The sequence below is a fragment of the Melospiza melodia genome, chromosome 18, assembly GCF_035770615.1.
Source record: "Melospiza melodia melodia isolate bMelMel2 chromosome 18, bMelMel2.pri, whole genome shotgun sequence".
In the NCBI taxonomy this organism is placed as follows: domain Eukaryota; kingdom Metazoa; phylum Chordata; class Aves; order Passeriformes; family Passerellidae; genus Melospiza; species Melospiza melodia.
The window spans coordinates 15,197,970-15,217,188 of record NC_086211.1 but is presented as its reverse complement, the minus strand read 5'-3'; the positions used below and the strand labels follow the sequence as shown (position 1 = coordinate 15,217,188).

The 19,219-nt window shown below is 52.7% G+C and overlaps 1 protein-coding gene across 1 annotated transcript; it reads left to right on the top strand.

The window, feature by feature from the left end:
- The first annotated feature begins 6,623 nt into the window (after nt 1-6,623).
- Nucleotides 6,624-18,793, top strand: NAGPA (N-acetylglucosamine-1-phosphodiester alpha-N-acetylglucosaminidase). The gene is made up of 11 exons (XM_063171467.1): nt 6,624-6,648; nt 7,199-8,225; nt 11,030-11,169; nt 12,136-12,244; nt 12,677-12,805; nt 13,542-13,750; nt 14,455-14,502; nt 14,832-14,960; nt 16,923-17,054; nt 17,207-17,261; nt 17,791-18,793. Exons 1-11 carry the CDS (start codon nt 6,624-6,626, stop codon nt 17,996-17,998), a joined length of 2,211 nt encoding a protein of 736 aa, XP_063027537.1. The 3' UTR covers nt 17,999-18,793.
- The last annotated feature ends 426 nt before the right edge of the window (nt 18,794-19,219 follow it).

Below are 19,219 nucleotides of genomic sequence, written 5' to 3'. Positions count from 1 at the left end.
CCAGCCCAGTGCTTTAAGAGTCAGAGCTCTTAATTTCTCGGTCTCAAGGTTGTTTATTGTCCTTTATCTATAAAATTTTTTCTCCTGTCTTGCTGAGGTCTGTCCAGCAGGACAGTTCCAGGCATTCTGTCTGCCCCTGGGGTGGTGTTATATCTTTATACTAAAAACTATGTATACAATGTTTACAATTACTTTCCAATACCTATCACCTGTGTTAGACAGTGAGCTTCTACTCTGAACGAATCTAAAAGTGTCAACATCACAGCAGAAGATGGAGGTCAAGAAGAAGAAGGAGAAAGGCTGGACATGCCCAGTTCCCTCCATCTTGCCCCCCTGAATCCCCATACCAGAAACCCCAAAATCTACTTTTTCACCCCGTGATAACTTCACTATTATTCTACCTAAACTGTTGTGGCTTGCTGGTCTTCATGTAAGGTTGGTAATTTGTTCCATGGGTAATAATCAAACCCACAGGTGCTTTGGGCTCAGTGCCAGGATCTCTGAGCCCCCTGGCAGGGTCTTGGCTGTCCTGGACAGCCACAGGGATGTTCTGGGTTCCGACACTTGAAGTCAGGGTTGATTTCAGTGCAGTCCCATTACCATCCAATGCATGTGCTTTTCCTTAGTTTGAATTCAGCTAAATTCTAACCAGCCCTTCTCTGGATCTGAGTTAACACTCTATGTGTTTCTGTGCTATCCCTTGAGACTTTGTTGTCTCAGTCCCTGATCCTACTAGGTACTAAATCCCTTCAACATCTGCATCCCACTGATTTCTCATATGTGTACCTAATAAACAATTTCCATCTGTTTTCATCCTGCTGATCCCTGTTTTCTGATGGAAATACAGGACAAACAGAAGCCTGATGACAGAAGCATTTGCCACTTTACCTTGGCACCATGGAAGTGACTGAACAACACGTTGAAGAAATCATTAAGTTGTACAAGTGTTTAAAAATAAGTTCAGTTGTACTGGCCAAGTGTGGTATTTTCTGAAGCCCCCATCAAAGGGAAGAAATGATGAATCTGACTCCATGTTCTTAGAAGGCTAATTTATTATTTTATGATCTATATTATATTAAAGAATGCTATACTAAAGAATACTAAAGAATAGAGAAAGGATACAGACCAAAGGCTAAATGACAATAATGAAAAACTCTTGACTCTTTCCAGAGCCCCAACACATCTGGACAGTGATTGGCCATTAAGTAAAAACAATTCACATGAAACCAATGAAACAATCACCTGTTGGTAAACAATGTCCAACACACATTCCAAAGCAGCAAAATACAGGAGAAGAAAATGAGATCATATTTTTTTCCTTTTTCTCTGAGGCTTTTCAGCTTCCCAGGAGAAGAATCCTGGGCAAGGGGATTTTTCCAGAAAATATGATGGTGACAGGCCAAGAATTCAATAGGGTTGTCGCACAATGCAGAGAGCAAATGGTATTTCTTCACTACAAACAGGGATAAAGACACAAATTAAAGATGTTGGTGACCAGAGACAGGACTGGCTGGAGCTGTGTCAGGGCAGGTTTAGGTTGGATATCAGGGAGACCTGAGGGTGCTGGCACTGCCCAGGCTCCCCAGGGAATGGGCACAGCCCCGAGGCTGCCAGAGCTCCAGGAGAGCTTGGACAGCGATGCCCAGGGTGGAATTGCTGGGGTGTCTGTGCAGGGCCAGCAGCTGGGGATGCCCAGGGTGGGGTTGTTGGGGGGTCTGAGCAGGGACAGGGGCTGGGCTGGATGATCCCTGTGACACTCCTCCCAACCAGGAAATGTCACAATTCCACAATTCTCTCTGCAGACCTTTTGCCCACCCCCCATCTGAATGGCATCCTGCTGTTCCAGTGCTTCTCTCTCCCTTTGACAAAGGCAGATGTCAAATGTTGCATTTCCAGTGTAACTCTCCATATTGCCTAACAGCAAGCAGGCAGTAACAATTAAACCATTGTTTCCTTTTAAAACATGTAACTAATTATAAGTGTGGGCAGACTGGTTTCACAACAAAATAAAGCCTGGAACGTTTGTTCAAAGATTCTGCTTGGAATGCATATTTTTCTACTGACAAAACATGGAATCACAGAATCTTCTGGGTGGGAAGGAACCCTCAGGGATCATCCAGTCCAGCTGCTGGCCCTGCACAGACACCCCAACAATCCCACCCTGGGCATCCCTGGCAGCGCTGTCCAAGCTCTCCTGGAGCTCTGGCAGCCTCAGGGCTGTGCCCATTCCCTGGGGAGCCAAGGTTTCCTCAAGAAAAGCCCCACATCCCCTCCTGCTCTTACACACATCCATTCCAACCCGCAGGAGGTCTGATCTTGTGGGAATCCCTTCTTCCAGTCCCTCCTATCTCACCTGACAGCTCCTTGCTTGTACCATTTTAATGCAAAATGCAAATTGTTTTTCTGTTTGCTTCCTTGAGTAAAGTGCAAATATCCTGGCTGCAATGGAATGAGGACTGATGGATCCTTGGAGGCTATCAGGCTATAACACCCCAACTCCATACAGCTGTATTTTCTGGCAGGTTATCAAAGTGCTTAAAATTACAAGTGTTTCAGCTTTAGGGATGCAGTGACTTTTAGTTTATGAAGGTAGAGTTGCAATAAAAGTCCTTTTGACCTGTATCATCTTCAGAATACTTATCTGGAGAAAGATAAATAAGGTGCAGTCATCACTTCTGGCTGAGGCTCTGAGAACAGGGATGCACTTTAGAGAAATGCATTTTCAGAGACTACTGATCTCTGCCCGGAGAATTTTTCATATGTATTGAACAGCAGTTCTCTTTTACAAAAGTCTTTTCCTGTCTCTTCTTCCTGACCATTTCAGAAAGTTTGGAAATGCTGTTTGCACCTACCCTAGAAATAGTGTGTTTAAGCTCCATGCCCGGTCCTCCTGCCCTTGATGGACTGCTGTGAGTGCAATAAACAGAGACAGAGCAGCCAAAATCCCTCTCACAAATGGAACTTCTCTCATCCCAGAAGTCTCCACTTCAAATGTCTCAAGCAAATCTCATGACAGCCTGCTGCTACTGTGGTTACTCTTATAGCCACATGATATATGTAGTTGGAACCTTTTAAAACCCACCTTTTAATTTTTATTTATTTATTTGCACTGAAAAAAATAACATGGAATGTTCCAGTAACAAGTATTTGCACTTGCACTGTGGGGCACAATCCTCCAAACTCACCATGACTCCAAAGGGCTGCAAGCACTGGCACTGTACTACACCATGAAGGATAAATTATGGCCATTTTTAACAGCAAAGTGATTTGCTTCTCGTGGTTTTTTTCCTCTTTTTGCTCCATTTTTAAAGCACAACCCCTGCCACAGTGGAGATGAAAGGAGCTGGCTGCAGAATAGGCTCAGTTTGGAAGCCATTCCAGGTGGCCTGAAATGCCCCTGCAGGTGTCCCAGCCCTGAGCCCACAGCCTGGGCTGGTGCTGCTGGGACAGCCCTGGGCTTTGCCTTGGAGATGGAAAACCTCTGGTGTTTGAAAGGAGGACTGGCCCTAATGTTCCTCTAACCCTCCCCGTGCTCTAAATTAGTAAATTAATGTTATTGTTTAGTACCTGCACCTGCTTTACCTCATCTCATCTCAGCTGTTTCCCATAAACTTTTCACCAAGCCTTCCAAACTTCCTGTCAAAAGGGAAAATGGCACAGGGTCACAGAATCAATGAAGAGTTTGGATTGTAAAGACCTTAAAGACCATCTTGTTCCAACCCACTGCATGAAAAGACACTTTTAATGCTCCTTTTTCCTCAAACACTTCAAACTCTGCACCCATCTTGCAGTTGCTGCCTTTTGACCTCACCAACTGCTTTTCATCTGCATTATTCATTTTCCCCTCACCCAAAAAATACCTAAGGAAGGAGTGAAGGTAAAAAGTGACCTAGGAAATTTTTACATAACTTCCCAAGGACAGTTTCCCCTGAATGGTTTGTATTGGCTTAGACAACTTTTCAGACAGGTACAGGTTTAGGTTATAGAATTACATTTTTTATTCCTCCCAGGGCTTAGAACAGGAAGAAAGGAGATAATCAGGAAAAGCAAAGCCAGTGTGGTTATCAGCCATAGGATAATTCAAATTAGCAATTATTAGACAAGTTTTTTTCACAACACAAGATTTTCAAATTGCAGGAAAAGAATAAAATAATTCCTAATTGTGGTCATGGCCATATTTTCAGAGCTAGATTGAACTTCAGGCTCAAGACAGAAGAATATCTGCCTTATATTCCAATATATAATTGGAATTAGTATTAGCTCTAGACATCAGCAGGCACATTCCTCTCATGATATTCACTCTGATAACAGAGAAAAACACCCACTGGCTGACCTCCACTGAGTGGAGTAAACAGAGATATTTAAAGCCTGACTTAGATTTCAGTTGGGGCTGGGGTTGTGTCTTCATGCCAAAGCTCAATGTGGTCACAAGGTGTTTTCCCAGCCCTTGCACACACATGTACTTTAGACCCTGCATTTTGGGGACATGAATGTGGTTGTGACACAACCTGGAATGGAGACTGGTTATCTTTAACAGCAGGTGCTTATCTCAATTAGTGGGGAAATCATGTGTCACTGCAAAACAAACACTGGAATTCTGGCAATGCCACCCTTTCCTCTGAGCAATTCTGGAAAAACAAGTCCCTTGAACTCCAATTATACTTAATACTAATCAGGTGGAAGGAGCTGCTTTAGAGAGGAAAGTAAACTGAAAAGCAATTCACTATGTGGAAAGGAGACACTATTCCTTTTTGAAGTACTGCTTTGTTTTTCATTCCAATTTGGAAGAGGTTTCTGTTCCCCAGGGATTTCCCAAGGTGGTTTTTGGCCCATGGATTCCACACTGCATGTTGTGATTCCAGGCTCTCTTGGAAGCCATGGAAAAGCCTGGGTGAGTTTGGGAACTGGGTGGAAGCCTCCCAGTGGAACTCTTAGTACATGAAGGTCTCTGTGAAAAGGGTTGAGCAAAAGACCAAGCACAAACTTGCAGCTCTACTCATGCTTTATGTAGAGCTGAGTTTAGACCATGAAAACCACCTTTAGGCCACCCTGGAGTTCCACTGGACAGCTTGTTTCCAGCTGGAAACACAAGCAGGACACCTGCAGTTCTCCATGGCTGAATAAAGCTGAATAATAACCCACTAGCTAAGATCTTTGAATGCACTGGCTTGTCCTGAGGGAGTTTTCTGGTTAATTTGTGACATAAAACTCCATTTTCCCACCTGCAAGACACCTGAGAGAGCAGCACATTTATTTACCTGTACCAGGTGTGCTAATCCTGGGAAAGCTGAGGCATAACCCCCTGGCTATGGAAGCACTGGGCTCTGCTCCTGCAGTACAGCCTTGGGCTTGTGGCCCCACAGCCCCAGGGCACAGGGCTGGCTCCTTGTCACTGTCATCTCCTCTGGAAAAATCCCTTGGCCAGGATTTCTTCTCCTGGGAAGCTGAGAAGCCTCAGAGACGAATGAAAACAATAATTATCTGATTGCTTCTCCTGTGTTTGCTGCTTCGGAATGTGGTGTGGAGATTGTTTACCAACTGGTCATTGCTTGATTGGTTTCATGTTAATTGTTTTAAGTTAATCATGTCCAGCTGTGTTGAGGCTCTGGAAAGTCACGAGATTTTTATTATCATTCTTGTTAAGCCTTCTGTTTGTATCCTTCATTCTTTAGTATAGGTTTTAGTATAGCATAATATAATATAATATAATATAATATAATATAATATAATATAATATAATATAATATAATATAATATAATATAATATAATATAATATAATATAATATAATAGCCATCTAAGAACATGGAGTCAGAGTCTCAATTCCTCCTTTGTTTTGGAGACCCAGCAAATACCACAGTTCCTGTCCTTGTGCCACCTCATTGATGGAATCAAGGCCTGAAGAGAGCTGGGGGGACTTTGACAATGGGATAAGACAAGGGGAATGCTGTGTGTCCAGGACCCCCATTACCCCCAGAAGGGAATGTGGCCTGTGGAGAACCTGCTGCATGTTTAGGTGGGCTGCAAGTGAACCACAGGCTGAGACTGCAGGAATTTGTCTTCTTGAATACCTCAGTTCTTGAATGCCTTACTAAAGAGTTTTGCTGCTATGGGGAAACATGGATATAACTACTACTCACTGAGTAAACCAAGCTGCTGCCTGCCCTCTCTCTGAGCAGGCTGAGTGTCACTATCACCCCATTAAATTCCACTCCAGCAGTATAAACACTGATAAAAAATGTGGTGATAGGACAAGAGGAATGGCTTCCCACTGCCAGAGGGCAGGGCTGGATGGGATATTGGGCAGGAATTGTTCCCTGTGAGGGTGCCCAGAGCAGCTGCGGCTGCCCCTGCATCCCTGGCAGTGCCCAAGGTCAGGCTGGACGGGGCTTGGAGCAGCCTGGGACAGTGGGAGGTGTCCCTGCCATGGCAGGGGGTGGGATGGGCTGGACTTTAAGGTCCCTTCTAACACAAAACATTCCATGATTCTGTAAGTTAGATTCACTGAAGTTAGATTCAGGATAACCCAGGTACAGTCAATGTACAATCAATGTACCATCATTCCCTCGGTGTAGCAATTTTTCCCTTCTGGAAAACAGAGTCTCGGTCCTCCGAGCGGGGGGGATGATCTGCACTGGCTGTAAGGGCGGTGGGTGCTGTGCCGTCCCTGAGGGTCAGAGGTGCCGTGGAGAGAGAGACGGACACTCAGAGCCCGGGCTCCCGGCCCGTGTCCGTGTGGGAGCTGTCCCGGTTCCCGCCCTGTGGGAGCTGTCCCGGTTCCCTGTCCGTGTCTCTGTGGGAGCTGTCCCGTTTCCCGCCCCGTGGGAGCTGTCCCGGTTCCTGCCCGTGTCTCTGTGGGAGCTGTCCCCGATCCCGACCCGTGTCCCTGTGGGAGCCGTCCCGGTTCCCGCCCCGTGGGTGCTGTCCCAGCCCCGGCCCGTGTCTCTGTGGGAGCTGTCCCGTTTCCCACCCCGTGGGAGCTGTCCCGGTTCCCGCCCGTGTCTCTGCGGGAGCTGTCCCAGTTCCCGACCCGTGTCCCTGGGGGAGCTGTCCCGGTTCCCGCCCTGTGGGAGCTGTCCCAGTTCCCGGCCCATGTCTCTGTGAGAGCTGTCCCGGTTCCCGCCCCGTGGGAGCTTTCCCGGTTCCCGCCCGTGTCTCTGTGGGAGCTGTCCCGGTTCCCGCCCGTGTCTCTGCGGGAGCTTTCCCGGTTCCCGCCCTGTGGGAGCTGTCCCTGTCCCGGTTCCCGCCCTGTGGGAGCTGTCCCTGTCCCGGTTCCCGGCCCCGCTCCGACGCCCGCCCGCCCCGGCAGCCGCTAGGGGGCAGTGCCGCCGCCCGCACTCCGAGCGCCCGCCAAGATGGCGGCGTGTGGGACGGCGGGGGCCGCGGGTGGCGGTCCCGGCCGGGCGGGGGTCGGAGCGGGCCCGGCCCCAGGACGGGGATCGGGGCGAGCAGGGGTCGGGACGGTCCTGATGGCCGCCTTGGCGGTGCTCGGCTCGCTGCAGGTGGCCCGCGGCGCCGGGTGAGTGTCTGGGCACCGTCTGTACGGGGGCTCCCGGTGCCCTGTGTCGGGCCGGTGGAGCGGGTGCCAGGCGGGACGGCCGCCCTCGAAGCGCGGCGGGTCTCACCGGGGACGCGGGAGAAGCGGGCCTGGGTGCCAGCGAGGCCGTGCCCACCCCGAGCTGCGCCGCTCTCACCACCCCGCCTGTGCGGCCTTGGGACAACCGGGTGTTGTCGTTGCAGGAGCGGCCCCGGCGAGCCCCCGCTGCGGCCGTACCCGCCCGGGCAGCACGGCCCCCGGCACGGCCACCGGCACGTCAGGGACTGCCAGCCCGTCAAGTACGGAAACCTCACCCACGAAGCATGGCCCGGCGACAGCAGCACGGGCGGGCCGGTGGCCGTCACCAGGACGTTTGTCTCTTACATCCACCCGGAGGGCAGCGAGCGCAAGGCCATCTACGGGCACTTCACGTTCGTGAGGAACCCCCTGAGCACCTTCTCGGTGCTGGAGCCGGGCGGGGCCGGCGGCTGCCGGGCTCAGCGCAGAGCCACCGTGGAGGAGACTGCGAAGCTCAGGAAGTGTCTGGTGGCCCAGAACGGCGGGTACTTCAACATGGAAACTGGAGAGTGCCTCGGGAATGTTGTGAGCGATGGGAGGCTGGTGAAAGACTCGGGAGGCCTGCAAAACGCTCAGTTTGGCATCCGCAAAGATGGCACCATGGTGTTCGGGTAAGAGCTGGGGGGTGTTTGGAGAGTGCTCTCCAGCCTGAAGAGTTTCAGGCATCGCTGGGCAGGAAGCTCATCCCAGCACTGCCTCCTTGGCCTCCCCAGTTAGAGCAGAAGCTCACTTGGAATGCTGAAGATAGGGATGTTCTAGCTGCGCCTGGTGGTGGCCCTTGGCTCATGTCCTAGGATGAAGAGAAGCTCAGTAAGTGCTGACCTCCAGCTGCTTGGGCTCCAGTATCTCCTCTCCCAGCTTGCAGTGGGGACACTGGGTGGGGTAGAAGGAGAGAGGGCTCTGTGTTTTCCACAGAGGAGGCACAGAGTGCAGTGTGTGTGCTCTGGCTGCAGTACAGAAAGGCTGGGTTTGAAGGGAGCTCAGGAGGTGCCTCATCCAGCACCCTGCTCAGCACAGGTGGGATGGAGTGGGCTGCTCAGGGCCATGTCTGTTGGATTTTGAACATCTCCAAGGATGGAGACTCCACATCCTTCCTGGGCAAACGTGTGATTGACCATATTAGCACATTTTTGGAACACTTTAAGGGTGGTTACTCTTTGGAACTCTTTAAGGCTGTGGGCATCTGTGCCAGTGCCTGACCACCCTTTCCATGAAGGAATTTTCCCCATGTTCAACCTGACCCTCCCCTGGCACAGCTTGGGGCCGTTCCCTCTCCTCCTGTCCCTGTCCCCCGGCTGTCCCCTCCTGTCAGGAGCTGTGCAGAGCCACAAGGTCCCCCCTGAGCCTCCTTTTCTCCAGGCTGAGCCCCTTCCCAGCTCCCTCAGCCCCTCCTGGTGCTCCTGACCCTTCCCAGCTCTGTTCCCTTCCCTGGACACGCTCCAGCCCCTCAGTGTCTGCCTGTCATGAGGGGCCCAGCACTGGAGATGTCCCAGCAGTGCCAGCACGGGGAATGGTCACTGCCCTGGCCCTGCTGCCCACACTGTGGCTGGTCCAGGCCAGGTGTCACTGGCCTTCTTGCCCACCTGGGCATGTGACCCTCCCCAAGATGGAAACAGAAGTTCTAATCACCCTCTGATGAGGAATATTTGACTGAGAGACTGTAGTGCTCTCTGGAGTGCAAGGTCTCCAGGAGCTGCCCTTCCCCAGCAGCAGGAGGGTCCTGAAAGGCCCAGAAGTGTTCCCAGGACCCTTCTGCTGGTCTCAGAAGATGCAGCAGCAGCCTGGAATTTGCATCTCCACCCTTCTGGTAGCTCAGTCCCAACCTCAAGAAGGATCCCTGCACTGATTGTGCCAAGCCAGGGCTTTATCCCGCAGCCATTCTGGCAGGCCTGAGCACCATGGCCTTGATTTGTGTGAGAGAGGGGCTGGGTGGGTCAGTGACACGTCCTTCAATTCAACAGCAGTTTCAGGGTCCCTGTTGAGTCCCTAAGCTCAGCTCTGCCCTGCTGCTCCCCAGCTCTGGCAGGATGTCCCTGTTAAATGGAGCTGTCGCGGTCTTTGGTGGCTTTGTGCCTTCCAAACCATGATCAGAAAGATAGTTTGGGTGTGATTGTGGCTGTCGGGACAGTGGGGAAAGTCGTTGACACCTTCACTGTCAGCCTGCATCAGGCCAGCAGGACCGCCCGGGGCAGTCACCCCACCCTGCACAGCTGCTGCTGCTCCCTGGGCTGCCCGTGGGTGACTCCAGGCTCTGAAAGCTGTCACTCCCTGCCCAAACTGTTTTGTAGTTTGATCTGTTTTCAGCCACGTTCATGTTGTCTTCTTGTTCCTTTCCCATGGGAAAAGGGGATTGGTTTGGCATGTTTTCCTTTCAGGTGTTTGCAATTACACAAAGCTTTGTTTGCCTACAGTCATGGCTACCAAACAAAAGCTGAGCATCCAGCTCCCACAAGACATCAGAAAATTCACCTTTAAACCCAAAAAGCAGAGCACAGCTGTCCACCCCTCAGCTGCAGACATCCCCCAGCCCAGGCTCCCCTGAGGCAGGTGTTCCCCTGTATCCCCAATATCCCTGTGGTGACACACAACACCTGGGCATGGAGGTGGCACCTGAACTGTCCTTTGGCTGTCTGCAGGAGCAGGGGAAGCTCCTGCCCAGATGGAAGGAGCAGGTGCCACCCAGTGCAGCTGCAGGCAGGCTGGATGCTGCAGCTCCACATGCTCTCCAAAGCTGTTGGGTGTCACAGTTTTGGAGAATAGAAGCTGACAGGCAGCAAGATGTTACAGCTGCTTCCACAGATCCCTGAGTATTTGGCAGTGGCTCTGTGACACTGTTGAGTCAGGGATGGATGAAATGACTCCGTGGTTCAGAAGGTGAAAAAGAGAGATTTCATTAAGAGGTGGTGTCCTTTTATAACCAGGATCACTAAGGTGTAACCAATTGGTCTCAAAGTAAAAACCTTTCACACTATGGGTGAACTATGAATAGCACACTCTGAAGGTACATATTTATAAACAACATGAACAGAAAGAGAGATCATAATTGTTTTCATTCTTCCTCTCTAAGTTTCCCAGGCCTGAAGCCTGGCAGAATTCTCTTTGACTGAACTGAGACTCTCCACAGCTCTGTCCTTGTGTCCTGCCAGATGCTCTCTGTTCATTACCCTGGCTCAGATCCCCTGGCCACATTGCTGCCATTGTGTGAGGCACAGTGACCTGGGACCATGGTTAGCTGTGGCTTTGTCAGAGAGCAGGGGCTGCTCTGGCTGCTCAAGTGCTGTTTCACACTGCTTGGTCCCTGGATTTGGATGTAGCTGTCCTTCATTTTGCCTTTTCCTGCCCTCTCCCTAGCTCAGGAGAGGCTTTAAGGTGGTGTGCAGTGCCTGTGGGTGACCCTGGTGCCCTCTGTTCCCAGCTACCTGTCTGAGGAGGATGTGCTGGACCAGTCCAACCCCTTTGTGCAGCTGGTGAGCGGCGTGGTGTGGCTGCTGAGGGATGGAGAGCTGTACATCAACCAGAGCCGGGCAGCCGAGTGTGGGGACACCCAGAGCACAGGTAACTGCTGTGGGCCTGCCTGCAGCTGGGGCTGGCTGTCCCTGGCACTCTGGGCACAAGGGCACTTAAGAGGAATTGTGTTTGGGTTGGCCCAGATGAAGGGAGGAATGATGAATCTGAATCCAAGTTCTCAGAAGGCTAATTTATTTTACATTGCATTACATTACATTGCATTACACTACACTACACTACACTAAAGAATATAGAAAGGATACTCACTGAATGCTAAAAAGATAATAATGAAAACTCATGACTCTCTCCAGAGTCCTGACACAGCTTGGTCCTGATTGGCCAAAGAGTGAAAACAACTCACAGCAGAATCCAATGGAACAATCACCTGTGGGTAAACAATCTCCAAACTCATTCTAGATGAGCACAGCACAGGAGAATCAAATGAAATAACTCTTGTTTCCCTTTACTCTGAGGCTCTTCAGCTTCCCAGGAGAAAAATCCTGGGCAAAGACATTTTTCAGAAAATGCGAATGCCACAAAGAGGTCAAACTTTCATAGAATCATGAAATAGTTTGGGTTGGAAGGACCTTAAAGGCCATCTTACTCCACACCCCTGCTGTGGGCAGGGACCTTCCATTATCTCAGGCTGCTCCAAGCCCTGTCCAGCCTGGCCTTGGACACTTCCAGGGGCAGCCACAGCTGCTCTGGGCACCCAGGGCCTGCCCACCCTCACAGGGAACAATTCCCATCCTGTCCAACCAGAAACTCAAAGCAGGTGCCTATTACAGGAGTTTGATGCCAAGGGATTGTGAATCCCCTGCTTTGTCCCTTTGCCAGACAAAAGCTTAATCAAGAGCACTTTTGTAGGGCTTGGATGAAGGAGAGGAGGTTGGGCTGTGCTCTCCCTGTGTCTCAGTTCAGATGAGGCCCTTGCTGGGAGCTCTTTGCAGCCAGATGTGTCTCAGCAGCCTGTTGTGTGCCCCAGCTGAGTGTGAATTGTTCCCTGTGCTGCAGGAACCTTTGACAAGTTCATCAATGTGATCTCAGCCAGGACTGCCGTGGGACACGACCGCCAGGGCCGCCTGGTCCTGGTCCATGTGGATGGACAGACAGAGTCCAGAGGGTAAGGGCTGGGGAATTCCTCAGTTCCTGGGCTGGAGGGCTCTGCAGCTGTCAGGGACATGTTTTAAAGCTGAGCCTTGCAGAGCTCAGGGAGCCAGAAAAGGTTCACAGAAAAGGCTCAGCTACTGCACTTTCCCCTTAGCTGCCTTTCACCGAATCTGGCCCACGTCACTAAAAACTGTCTTCTCTTGCACTGGCAGAGCCCTGAAGTTGACTAGACTCCCCTTATTTATACATCCACATATTGTCTCCATGCAGGTCTTCTGCCCTGCACTTGCCTCTGGCTGCTGGGGAGTTCCCCTCATTCAGTCACCAAAGAACTGCCAAAAGCGGTCTGGGGTGGGAGAGCTTCCCCTTCCCCCACAGAGAGCAGCAGGCTCCTGGTCTGACAGCTTCACTGAAGGCAAATCACCAACCAAGCTCTGCTTTGCAGGGTCAGCCTGTGGGAAATGGCAGAATTCCTGAAGCAGCAGGGAGTCATCAATGCCATCAACCTGGATGGGGGAGGCTCTGCCACGCTGGTGCTGAACGGCACCCTGGCCAACTACCCCTCTGAGCACTGGTAGGTGCTGCTGCCTCTGCCCAGACCCTGCAGCTCCTGCCAGCCTGCAGAGCCCAGCCCACAGCCTGGGAGGGCACAGCCAAGGCAGGAGAGAGCAGCTCTAGGATTTAAAGAGATTGAGTGACTCCATGTTTTTTGCACTTAGTCATCCAGGATTAAAGCTGAGCTGGTTGCAGACAGGCAGCAGAGCTGTGGCTGTGACTGAGTGGCTGACGTGGGAATGGGATAAGGCAGCAGCTCTTAGTCTGGGAGATTCAGAGCTGCACATCCAGGGGAATTAGCAGAGATCTGTCAGCAGCTTATTATTATGGAAGAGAAACACTGACTGGGAGACTCTGTCCTTCCTCATTGGAGGGAATCTAAAGAATATTTTGTTTTAAATTCAACTTTTTAGTCGGTTCTGACTGTAAACATGAAGGGATTTAACATTCAGTTGCCATAACTACGGTGATATAATGTATCTCAAAGCAAATAACATTGAAGAAAATGTGTGCCAAAATGAGGGAATCTGGGACTGTTGCTTCTGTAATTCCATGTTTGAAACGATACCTATCAGATGGGATTTAGAACTCACCTAAAACATTGACTCCAATGCAGTTTGGTGTTTGTATTTCCCCAGTATTACCGTTCATGTTTGGCAGCGTGGCTCGGGAGGAAATCTCTGGGTTATGTGAGGGCTGTTGGTCGTGCTGGGCAGCGCGGGGTGAGCTCAGGCTGTCCCCTCTGCTGTCCCCAGCTCCTTTGACAGCATGTGGCGCTGTCCCCGGAGCATCTCCACCGTGGTGTGCGTGCACGAGCCGGGCTGCGACCCGCCCGACTGCAGCGGCCACGGGCTGTGCGAGGCCGGGCGGTGCCGCTGCGAGAGCCCCTTCTGGGCGGGACCCGCCTGCGACACCCTGGACTGCGGCCCTGCCAACTGCAGCCTGCGCGGCGTCTGCAGCGCCGGTGAGCGCCCGGGCCCGTGGCACCGGGGGGCGGGACCTGGCCGTGCAGCCCTGGGGATGTCCCGGGGGAATGTGGAGTGCCAGGCAGCAGCTGGGTGGGTGTGTGGGGCTGCTTCCCCTCTCCAGAGCATCCGAGGCACAGGTGGTCAGAGCACGTTGCCTTTAGGAGCCAGCTCTGTGCCTCAGTTTCCTTTTGTGCTTCGGGGTTGTGCTCTGGGTTTTTGTGAGGCTGCTGATGGGCAGAGCTATATATTACGCTGTGTGACAGCAGCTGCTTCTCTCCCCTACCCTTACTGCTCCTTCTTCACCTCCCTCTCCTACTTTATAATATTTACAAGTGTGCAGTTGCTACTCTTCCATGAATCTGAGCCTAGGGATTGCTGGAATGTGTGTCCCCAGCTTCTGCCCCTCTGTGCCCAGCCCTGTCACCCTGTTCCTGTCCTCCTGACTCCACTCTCATTCAAGTGAATGAGAGCTTGCTGGGTGCAGGTGTTGCCAGTGCTGCCCCAGAGCTGGTCCCAGGGAATGCCATCAGGGATTCTGCTGCATTTGCAGCTGGGGAGGGGGCTGTGAACCCACCCTTTGTGTGAGTGCAGGGTTCCTCCTCTTGAGGGCACTTCCAGAGGCAGAGGCTCCTAATTTCAGGTCCTTGCTGCCTGCCTGTGTGTTGTTGTTGTCAGTAATGCCTGTTCTGTGTTTGCACAGCTGGATGCCTCTGTGACGCCGGCTGGACTGGCAGCAACTGCACTGAAGGTAAACCCTGACTGCTGCTCCTGTGCCTCTGCACGGCCAGGGAGGGGCAGTGGGAGCCACTTTCCAGCAGCTGCCTGCCCCAGGGAGGGGCAGGGAAGGGAGAGGCTCCCTGTGGGCTGGGCTGCTCTTTTCTGGCAGTGTGAGTTCAGTGCAGCTGGGGCATCTACAGTTGGCTTGGTGGGAGACACTCGAGTCGTTGCTGCTTGTTCAGGGCACACACTCAGCTTGTGGGAGCATCCCTCCCCAGGGATGGGCTGTGGCTGTGTGCTGCTGGCACTGCTCACCTCTGCCACCAGGGTCCTGGTGACATCTCTGTTTGTGTCCCGCAGCGTGTGCTCCCGGCTCCTTCGGGCCGTCCTGCAGCCAGCGGTGCCGGTGCCAGCACGGCAGCTCCTGTGACCCCGTGCACGGAGCCTGCTCCTGCCCTGCCGGCTTCTACGGCGCCAGCTGTGAGCACGGTAAGGGTCACAGCGACCTCTGGGGCTGGGACAGCGCTGTGTCACCCCTGTGCCACCTCCTGGGGGCAGTTCTGCCACGGCAGCTCAGGCCTGAGCATCCCCAGCCGGCTCCCAGCTCTTCTGGGCCTGCCTGTCCTACCCAAATGGGCTGAAAAGGAGAGGAAGGAGTGTGGTGGTGGTCACAGGGGTCCCGGGATGAGGGAAGAGACGAGGGTCTCACTCCATGTTTCAGAAGGGTAATTTATTATTTTATGATATATATATTATATTAAAATTATACTAAAAGAATAGAAGAAAGGATTTCATCAGAAGGCTAGCAAGCCAAGGAAGGAATGGAATTATAATAAAATCTTGTGACTGAGAGTCTGAGCCAGCTGACTGTGATTGGCCATTAATTAGAAACAACCACATGAGACCAACCACAGATCCACCTGTTGTATTCCACTGCAGCAGATAATCATTGTTGACATTTTGTTCTTGAGGCCTCTCAGCTTCTCAGGAGAAAAAATCTTAAGGAAAGGATTTTTCATAAAATGTGTCTGTGACAGAAGGAGCAGAGAGGAAAGAGGAGTTTGCTTCCTCAACAGAGAATTGTGGATTCCTGTTCAGTCTCAGCCCCAAAGAGCTGCATTCTTTTCCCAGAGCCCCTGAGTGACCACAAAACATCCTCTGCTCCAGGGTGTTGCACGAGGCCCTGCTGAAGCCCAGGCTTCAGGTGATGCAGTCAGAGCCTGGGGAATGCTCCACAGGGCTGTCCTGCCTTCCACCCTCACACTCCCTGTGCCAGTGCTGGGAGTTCTGTTCTGCCTGGTGTCACCACTGCAGGTCCCCTGTGTCTGAGTGAATGAATTCCAGAGGGCTGTGAACTTCCTGGCTGCCTGATTGTGTCAGTGATGCTCTGTTCCAGCCTGGGAACACTCAGCTAATCCCGTCCCAGAGATGTTGCCCAGAGCAGCTGTGGCTGCCCCACCCCTGGAAGTATCCAAGGCCAGCTTGGACAGGTCTTAGAGCAGCCTGGGATAGTGGAAGATGTCCCTGCTCATGGCAGGAGGTGGAGCAAGATGAGCTCTAAAGTCCCTTTCAACTCAAATAACCATTCCATGATTGTGTGATCCCAGTTCTACACAAACTTCCCTCTGAAGCCCACCAAGGAGCAGCCTTGACCTGCAGCATGGTGCTCCCAGGCTGCTGCAGGCTCAGCTGAGCTGAGGGAGCTGCAGCCACGGCCTGGGTGCTCCCCGAGCAGGGGGAGCCGTGGCAATGACTGAAATAAACAGGGCCAGGAGACTTCTTCTCCTTTTTAATGCCTTTATTAAGAGTGATCAGCTCAGGATTGGGTAGCTCGGCAGGTCCTCAGCGTCCGTCGTCTTTCCCCAGGCAATTCTGAGGAGGAGGATAAGCACAGCTCTGTCCACAAGGGGCAGAGCTGGGGATCAGATCCTCTTGGGAACTTTTAAGCCTTGCTGATCCCCTTCCAATTGCTGGTTCTCCCACCCAAGTCGGCCCGGTCTCATCGCCAGGGACGACTCCCGCGGTCAGGGCGAGAGGGACTCCGAAGGTGTTCCGCATCTCTGCAGGTTCAGCACTCGGCTCCTCACGTCCAGACATCACTCCAGTCTCTCAACTCTTATTTGGCTCGTTGTTTTTGGGGTTCCTGCACGTTTGGAGTAGGGGTCCCACAGCATGCTGGTCCTTGGAGTCACTTTGCACAACCCCCCCCACCCTCTCAGGTCTCTTCACCCTTCAGGGAAAAGTACACCTTAGCCTCGGGCAAGGCTCTGCTGATACAAAAGGAGCGATTAGCCACAACGACCCGTGATTACAATAACAAAACACGAAGAACTTCGGCAGCTACAGTGATCTGGCTGCCTTTTTGTAACTTTTTCTCACCAAAAAAAAAAAAAAAATTAACCGAATTTTTGTTCATAACAATGACCAGTCCCTTTGTGATGCCATCCCCAGAGTGTCCCCTGGGCTGGTTTGGGCCGAGCTGCCGGAGCCGCTGTGCGTGTGACCACTCGTGTCCCTGTGACCCCGAGAGCGGCAGCTGCAACATCAGCCACCACGGGGCGCTGCAGGAGCTCCTGCACAGAGGTATCCCTGCAGGGGCTGGGCCTTGGGTAAAAGCTGGACCAGCAGCTTTAGTGCATAATGGTGTTTGCTCAGCCACCAGCTCTGCTTAACCTTGCTCTTTTTTAGTGGAATTTTACACCCTGCCCCACCTTTCTTCCCTCTTTGCTTTCCAGCTGGACAGTGTTTGGCTTCCCAGGGAAAGAGCAAAGACAAGTTCTTCCTGTCAGAGTAAGTGTTTGGTGCTCACTGTGCATCTCAGAGGCTGCCACAGAGCATGGGGGGTGTTCAGTCTGCAGAAAAGGAGGCTCAGGGGGGACCTTGTGGCTCTGCACAGCTCCTGAGGGAGGGGACAGCAGGGGGGGGTCGGGCTCTGCTCCCAGGGAACAGGGACAGGACAAGGGGAAACAGCCTTGAATTGTGCAAGGAGAGGTTTAGATTGGGGATTGGGGAAATTCCTTCATAGAAGGGTGGTCAGGCACTGGCACAGGGTGCCTGGGGAGGTGGTGGAGTGCCCATCCCTGGAGGGAATTAGAAGCCATGTGGATGTGGCAGCTGAGGACATGGGTCAGTGGTGGCCTTGGCAGTGCTGGGACAATGTTTGGACTCGCTGATCTTGGAGGGTTTTTCCAGCCATAACAATTCCATGGTTCTGTCCTGAGAGCAGGCCACAAGCTTGGGAACACACGGCAGGGAGGGCGATGCTGTGTACACTGGGGCACACAGGGGAGCTGTTGGTGCTGTGATTTGTGTCCCACAGGAGCTCGTGGCTCTCCCTGAGCTCTGCCCTGGCCCTGCTGCTGGTGCTGAGTGCCCTGGGGAACGTGGGGCTGCTGCTGCAGGGGCGGCGGCGGCAGCACCGCGACTATCGCTACCTCCCGCTGAAGGACATCAACGGGGACAGCCCTCACAGCCCCACCTCTGCTGCCTGGGACCACGAGGACACCCAGGAGCCTGAGGACACTTAGGAGCCAAACCAGGAGTTCCTTTAGAATCATGGATGGGATGAGGATTTCACCCTGCATTGCCCCTCAGCACCGACTGGGACTGGGGCTGCTCCCACTGGGAGCCTCAGCCCAGAACTGCCCTGTTGTGGCTGTGCTTTCCTTTCCTCTGCTGCCCCAGCAGCATCAGGGGATGCAGGACATCCCTTGGGTGAGGGAATTCCACAGCTGCAGCAGCAAAGGAGATGGGCTGGTTCCTTCCAGAACTGAAGGCAAACAGGTGAGGGATGCAAGTCAGCACCTCCAAAAGATCCCTGCTCACCTGAGCAGTGCTTTTTAAGATGCTAAGCTGCCTCTAGTACAAAGCTGGGCTTAAAGGTACTAATCAGTGTCTGTCCTTCCTTGCTAAGCTGATTTTAATCAGAAAAGTGACCAAAAGTTTGTTGTAAAACATTGAAGCAGGTGCAGCAGCCAGTGCCAGCAGAGCCCTCCTGTGCCAGCTGTGGTGATGGCTCAGGTGACATGCAGGGTTGTGACAGCCCCTGCAGGGCTGGGGTGCTTTCTGACCAACCCTCAGGCCAGAGCAGCCCCAGAGGGTGCTGAGTGCTGTGCTTTGGGGCAGCTCCTGCAGCACAGCACCAGGAAAGGCCTCTCAGGTCCCAGGTTCCATTTGTGCATCTCTCCAAAGGCTCTGCCCAGCCCTGAGGGACCCTGGCACAGCCTGGAGCTGTCCCTGAGGGGGAGGGCACAGACTGGGCCAGCCTGGCATGGCTCCATGGCACAGACAGGAACAGCCTGGCATGGCTCAGACAGGGACAGCCTGGCATGGCTCCATGGCACAGACAGGAACAGCCTGGCATGGCTGGCATGGCACAGACTGGGCCAGCCTGGCATGGCTCCATGGCACAGACAGGAACAGCCTGGCATGGCTGGCATGGCACAGCTGGGCTCTCCTTAGAGGGACCAGCAAGGGCTCCAGCCCAGCCAGGACCCTGAGCTGCTCCTCTGGAAATGTGGAACAAATCCTTGCACAGTTCCACTCAAACAGTGTTGGAATTTGCTGCCCTGTGAGGGAACCAGCCCTGGCCAAGCCCCTGGGTGCTGCAGAGGGGTGAGAGCCTGAGCCCCACACACCTTTATGCACTCACTCCCTTTTTACCTCTCCAAGTAAAGGATGTGTATTTTCTGTGCCAGTGTTGGCACCAAATCAGCCTGTAACCAAGAGACTCTATTTTTCTATGATTT